Genomic DNA, 7,130 nt, shown 5'->3' on the forward strand with positions numbered 1-7,130 from the left:
TCAATCTCCAACCAGACACAGGAGTTTGAGACCACGTCAGAATCACAGGAGGCCAATCAAACTATTCACCCACTCAACCCTGCACTGAAGTTGTCACCTCGATTGGTGATGAAACGTTTGGCAACTCAGCGCCAAGCTCGGCGAACAGACCAACAACCAAATTACTCACCCTCTATGTAAGAGCTTGGGTGGCCTTGCCGATATGATAGACCGCCTGTACCCATGTGAATTCTAACTACATGCATACCCTAAAATTGTCTTCTTTCTTTCCCCACCCTGAAATTCATTTTTTTTATTTCCCTTCTAGAAACAATTCATCTCGGTGATTCAACTCGGTTCACGGATCAGTTCGCGCATATGATTTAAAAATGTTAACCAGTGCTCTGAACTTTTTAACGGATAAGAGAAAGCGATTCAATAGATCAGACACTGTTCCGGTGTTTTCAATTGACAATGAGGTGGAGAAGGGGATATTGAGTGATCCGGTGGCACAGGATGTTCGGACTTTTGATGATTCAGAACTGGACATTGGAGGACGTAATATCAACCAATGCAAGTCAATCACGAATTCAGCAAGTATGCTAAAGCTTCCATCACAGCCAGTATGTTTTATTGATGGCGACAAAGATGTGAATCTAACTAACCAAGTCATTGAAAGTAGTCATTCCGGAACGGCGTGTGGTGCCATGAAGGGGGAACAGACCGCTCAAACGAATAATTTGGAAGTGAATGTTGCAAAAATGCTTTCCACTGTAAAAGATTTCGACACAAATAGCATTTCCACAGTGCACGATGAGAATGCTCATCAAACAGTTGTTTTCCAGAAGCATGCTCAACAGACTGTCCGCTACTATTCTCCAGATGGACAACTTTCGGAGGAGCTGAGGACAAAGCCAAATGAGACAAACATAAAGCGTTCGCATAGCAACATAACTAAACCGTCAGAGAGTAAAGGCACGGTCACCGTTACACAACCTGCATCCTGTAGTAAGAATAGGACAGCACGCATTCGGTCAAGGGTGACCAAAAGTAAACTACAGCGATCAAGAAGCAGTGCACAAATCTCCCGTTCAGGTGCGTCCACTGAAGTGACTTATCCAAAGACCAACCACACACGGTCAACTAGCAATCAAAGAGATCCCACTGTGGGCCCTGATGCTGGGGTACGCGAAGAATCTGGTACGGAGTCAAAACAGCGAAGCAGGAAGCGTGGAAGGAACTGGACAGATCGTGGCCGACGTTCCAGGTCGGTGAACGTTTTAGGAAAGTCGCCGAGTCCCTGTGTGGGTGTTCATAAGGACTTGTATGATCTGCTTTCAAGAATAGCTGGGAGAGGAACTTCGGATAGATTCTACAGAATTCGCGTACCAGACTTTCCCGTTATGCCTAGTACCACACGACCCGCTCGACATCCCCCTAAGAAAGAATTACACGATGCTGGGATTGCTTTCACTCAAACAAGTTCTGAAAACATAATGGGGCCTGCTGAACTGGCACTCACGGGAGCAGCCCTCCTCGGTTGTTCTAATGCCTCTGGAGCTCATTCGAAGCTCAATCGTTATGCAGTTGTGCGCCGTCTGAGGAGAAACAATTCCACTATCAACTGGCCTCTATCCAGACAAACAGTTGAATGCGATCTCAGCCAGTGTGAACCGACAAGCCAAAACGCAGGTGATCTTCTCCTTCCATCCAGAACCAAAACAGTGTCTCATGGTGAGCACACTCCCGTATCCCCTGAACTGTACCACACGTTAAAAGAAGTTTTTTCCTACGTCGAGCAAAATGAACTGGAATACATGCTCAAAGAGTTTAAAAAGATTTACTCACTAAGTATAGAACTGAAACTAGGGAAACATAATCAATGCAACACTTTCGGTTTGAGCTTACTCGATATTTCGCTGCTCGTATCCTCTTTGGAAATGACGCTCTATCTAATGGCATTGGACTTTCAACTAGGGCCGGAATTAAATGACCCTCTGACAAACATTCCCACATGTATTCTTGGACGTGATCCCCTGAAGTGTCATCTTGCCCGCTGCGTTGGAGAAACCGAAGTCCATCTGGTCTCACTGAAGAATGAAGTCAAGGCGCTTGTCTCAAAGTCAAATGAACTCGGTCGACCAAATTTGGCAGGTTCTGCAGAGGACATAAACAATGCTGGTGCCTCTGAGCTATCTCTCACCAGAACCTCATTGTTCTCTGAGATTGCAGACAAGGAAAGACAAATTGCGGAACAAGAAGACAATAAGAAATATCTGGCCAAACTGCATAATGGGCTGAATCGCTTTCCACTGTTCCCTCCGTCTCCTACCAAAGTAGTCCTTATGGTTTCAAGTCCAAATTCTATTTTGATTCGAATCACACCCCCGAGGGTGACAAATATTACTCGCCATTCCGTAGACCACACGGCCGAAGAAGACCGAACAGATAGCATGGATGACACAACGTCTTGTGAATCCAGTACGGAAGAATTCAGTGAGGGCAGGCGTATTAATTGCGCGGATTCATATGGAAATTTCATCCTGAGGTACAGAATTGAGTGGTCATCATCTGTAGAATTTGGTGAGAAAGAAACAGCTTACTGCATTGTGGAGCCTCCAGTTAGGTTGGACAAACTATTCAACTCTGTCAGCGCGCCGTCTTCTAGGTATTTCAAATCCAGTCTGTTTAGAACCGGTTTCTATGAGCTTACCGACCTTCAACCGGATAAATTCATATTTGTGCGTGTGTATAGCTATTCTGTTCGCGGTTGGTCCGAGCCTTGTTATGCTAAGCCTCGCTGTATACGTCCATCTTCTTGGTTCGAAGCACTTCCAATTTTATCCAAGTCAACGGAGTCCACCGATTCATCTGAACTGTCAACGGCGGCTGGTCACGAAGGAGTTGTGGCTCCACTTCGTTACGTTGGAAACAGTTTAAGCGAAGAATTCCGTTCGGTCAAACAATTGTTGGATCAACAAATATTTCTTTGGGTACATAAGCCTTCCAATCTAACTGGAACTGAAGGCGTCGGACATGGGTCCTCTCCAGTCAACGATGATGGACTAAAGCGCACCAAGTCTCCCATGATTCAACGCAAGCGGTCCTTTCGATTTCCATTCACGTCAAAGAGCATCAAATTTGTGAAACAAACTAAAACGGGAGTTTATCTTGCACTACTTTGTCACACTGATTTTCAGATGGATGATTTAGATGGCGAGAAAGGATCGAAATGTCAGATCGTTTCCGTTGATGACTGTCTTCCAATGATATGCGTAACCCGTGAGGAAATTGCATCGGCCTCTTCTTTCTACAGTGACATAAGCTGGTTCTCACGACTTGTGGCAGATCCCTCCATTGGTCCAGATCTACAGCTCATCAATGAACACATCTTACGTATCCCAACACCCAACAACTTACAGCTTCGTTATCAGTTACTGGACGCTCTAACTAAACTTCAGGTCGCCTTGGGTAGCTGTAACGTAGGGTCAGTTTATCCTGAATTGTTTCGCGGAAAAATGTTGGACTTGACCATAACAACCCCAACACAACAGACATCCGCAACAACGGCGACAGCAACAGCAGCCTCCATTGAGTCTACCGAGTCGATCTCAGCTGATGAGCCATCAGATTCTCAAACCTCTACACAACATGACCTCACAACACCGCACAGTTCTTCATCCATACTGGTACTTGTAAGACACGTCCGTAATATGTCAGATATTTCATTATCCAACGGAATGCGTTGGATCCCCCTGCACAAATTTCTCCGACAAAATAAAGTTAATTCGGAAAACTTTTGCCCAATAGGACTGGATTCTGAACCTGGTAGTAAGATTCAAGCTTGTGAAACTGACAAAGAAGGTAAGCCAGTTTGTCGAACTGAGCCAATGACACTATCCCCTGAGGCTAACCTTCTCATGCGCTTGGATTCCTTGATGCAATATTCCAGTGCTAGCAACCAGCGCCTACCACCAGGCTTGTATGTCACCTTCGTCCAGATGCAAGCCCGTTTGAATCAGCAGGCCAACATACTAGTATCCAAAGCCAGCGATACCCCTTTCATGTTACCGACAGAACGCGTCCGGAAACGTTCTCACGTGACCTGTGCAGAGTGGACAGCTTTGTGTCAGCTGCAAAACACCAAAGATGAAAATCGCGCAACTTATCATGAGGATTTATCACATTCTGGTGATTATAAATATCGGTTTGTTAAACAACTTTACCGCGCATCGACGCGACTCGTTCGACGTCTCCAAGTTACTGAAGAGGAGAGTAAACAGTTACGAATCTACCTCCCGGAAGTTGTAAGAATCTCCCCACAACATAGTCTGATACTTTTATTTCCTGCTGCAGATCAAGTTTGTCTCCCACCCACTTCTACCATCGCATCTCCGCTGCCGACTTGCGCATGGTGTTCAATGGCGTTTTTCGAAAGGAATCTGGGTATGACCTATGATCCTTTGTATCACTGTCGCATATCCAGCTTGTTGGCGATTTTGGATTTACTGGTTCCACTGTCTGTGTTCGTCCAACGACAGTGTATTAGTGATAGCGAATGGTCTCAAAACTCGGACAGAACCAGTGCACTTCAATCGATTCAGCAACAGATCGAATCTCTTTTCAGTGGAAAACGATGGCTAAGTGAGGCTATTGGAACAGCACGGGATCGAAAGCGTTCAACTCAGCCGGCCACCACACTTTTAAGCAACCTTCGGTTCTCCAGCGGACCCCCGTTGCATGCGCCGCGCGCCCTGGCACGGAATATTAAGCTTTTTCAAAGTACCGGATCATTAGATGAAAGGTTCCCTTCTGGTGGACCATTAAACAGTGCTAAAATTGGCCCCGGGAATAGGTACACCAATGCCTACAGGTCACAAGACGTTCAGTGTGAGGTGGACAGCAGGTCAGGCGATACAGATAGAGTACTGAGTGGGATAAGCCGAGAAATGGATGAATCCCGTGTTGGGTATGAAAGTGTGCCGAGTTCAACGAGTAGTGATAAGCCTCCCAACATCCTCCGAGTCTATGCCGAATATCCAACTGGTTTAGCATCGGGCACGAGTGTGAGAATTAAGGTCGGCTTGAAGACAACTGCAAAAAGTATTGCAAGAGTAGTGGTAGAAAAACTGGCCGAAACAGCTCAGCGTACACAGTACCGGAAGGTTTCAGACAGACCTGTGGATTCGGGACTTTTGTCTGTCGAACAGATCACGAAAGAATACTGCCTGATTGTTTCTGTAGATGGAACCGAGCGTTGTCTCCCAGAAACAATCCGACCACTGTTACTGCAACAGCCATGGCGGGACGGGCGATTTAGTGTCCGAAGCTTAGAAGACTGGAAGTCCAAAATTTCTCCAACAAGGACCTATTTGATTGCCGAGCAAATTTTGCCGACATCCTCTTGTGAAAATCTGACTTTCATCCAAACAACTTTTCGTCCTTTGCGCCCAGCGAGAGCCAAACTGATACAAGTTGCTGTGGAATTTTTCCATGCAAAAACAAGGCCTCCACTGACAGTCTATCTTGATGGTCGCCCTGTTTCCACAGTGCCAAAATAGTACCACTGTACAGAATTACACGTAAGACTACTCCGTTACGTTCGGGAAACCAACTAACCACCGGAACCAATTCTCAGAGATAGTACTGTGCTCGTGAACAGCAGACAAAATTGTCTCTCATTCCTTGTTTGAACCCACAGGTGAAGAAATCATGTACAAGTTGGTTGTCCAGTCTTGCTCTATTCTTCTGAATACTCTCGCAAACCTTGACAAAAACGCTGATGAAGTGATATATTACTTATTTTGATCCGCTTGTGGTGAAACATATGAAACATATCAACTTGAAATGACTTGATTTTCATCAGTTCCTGTAATGAAAGGGCACGGAAGGTTTTTCAGACCCATTTGCAGAGTCTCATGGCTATTGGATATTTCACGTAGGTGGGTGACTCTGTTTCATGGAGTTCAGTTAACCTCAGGAAGTTGTCGGCTCCTTTCCTGATGAATCCAACACCTTGGGTTGTTTTGACTGAGAACTTGCTTACACAGTGCACCATACATTGGCCTAATTCGGAACAATATAGGGATCCCTCTGTATGGTGCAGTAGGGCCCAAAATCATTGAAAGTTCTTCATGCCTAGTCGCAGTTTTGATTTCAGATGAAGACACCTCAAAGTGTACTTGTAATCAAATAGATGTGAACATGGTTCTTCTCAACAACAGTGGGCATTCGCTGCCTACATGATCTCTCGCTGGGTGAGAAGGACAAGTCAGTGTAGAAAATAAGCATGAGAGCAAACGACCTCAAAATACTTGAAGTTACGGGTGCTTTAACATCATTCCAAAGGTACAGTTTCGGGTATGAGTGTGAACAACCGGTGACACTTCCGAGCTTAAATTTTAAAAATAGTAACAAGCAAATAAGACTTATCAGACTTGTGACCCGTGCCATCATTAACTGGTTCAACAGGCCTAGCAGTTTCCACATTTTATCTCTCAGTCCCCCGCTTTTTGGATGGAGGTAAGGTATCAAGCGTCGACACCGACATCACACTCATTTGAACGGTTCTCCTCCTGTGCTCCTGCAGGTATCGAAAGTTTCAAGCGTTTATGGTGTTACCTGACTGGAAGGTGCTGACAGGCGGATTAATCAATCGGTACAACCAAGACAATTATGGGTCTTCCTTGAGAGGGTCAGGCAATCCAATGACATCGCTCAAGCATGAAGTTATACACCCTTTCGGACGTAATAATTGGGGTGCGTCAACCGTGTTTGGGTGAGTAGTTGAAACAAGCTCGATTCGAACATCCGGATGTGCAAACTTCGGCTTTGACAGTGATCCCCAGTAAGAGCGAAACCGGAGTCTAGTGCTTTCCCGTTCTGCACCAGGATGGAAGGAGGACCGTTCCAATGAACAGTCCGAACAAACATACAAACAAATCCGGCAGTCACTTCTAGCACATCAGGAAGGCTGGTAAAAAGATCTACAATTAAGTAGACAGCTGATTAGTTCGAAGAACACCTTATTGTCTTCATCAGCGTACGTGATACTAACGTGAAACAATTAGCAAATAAAGTACATGAAAAGATCCATCCGATGAACTCCATGAAAAACAAAAACGAAGGGTTCAAAAGTATAGATCACGAAT

At 45.3% G+C, this 7,130-nt stretch overlaps 1 protein-coding gene across 1 annotated transcript; it reads left to right on the forward strand.

Moving 5' to 3' along the window:
• Window positions 1-368: 368 nt before the first annotated feature.
• Window positions 369-5,540, forward strand: T265_01160 (hypothetical protein; the record flags this gene model as incomplete). Its single annotated transcript, XM_009165121.1, has 1 exon — window positions 369-5,540. One exon carries the CDS (start codon window positions 369-371, stop codon window positions 5,538-5,540), a length of 5,172 nt encoding a protein of 1,723 aa, XP_009163385.1.
• Window positions 5,541-7,130: the final 1,590 nt, after the last annotated feature.

Source organism: Opisthorchis viverrini (assembly GCF_000715545.1).
Source record: "Opisthorchis viverrini unplaced genomic scaffold opera_v5_12, whole genome shotgun sequence".
Lineage (NCBI taxonomy): Eukaryota > Metazoa > Platyhelminthes > Trematoda > Opisthorchiida > Opisthorchiidae > Opisthorchis > Opisthorchis viverrini.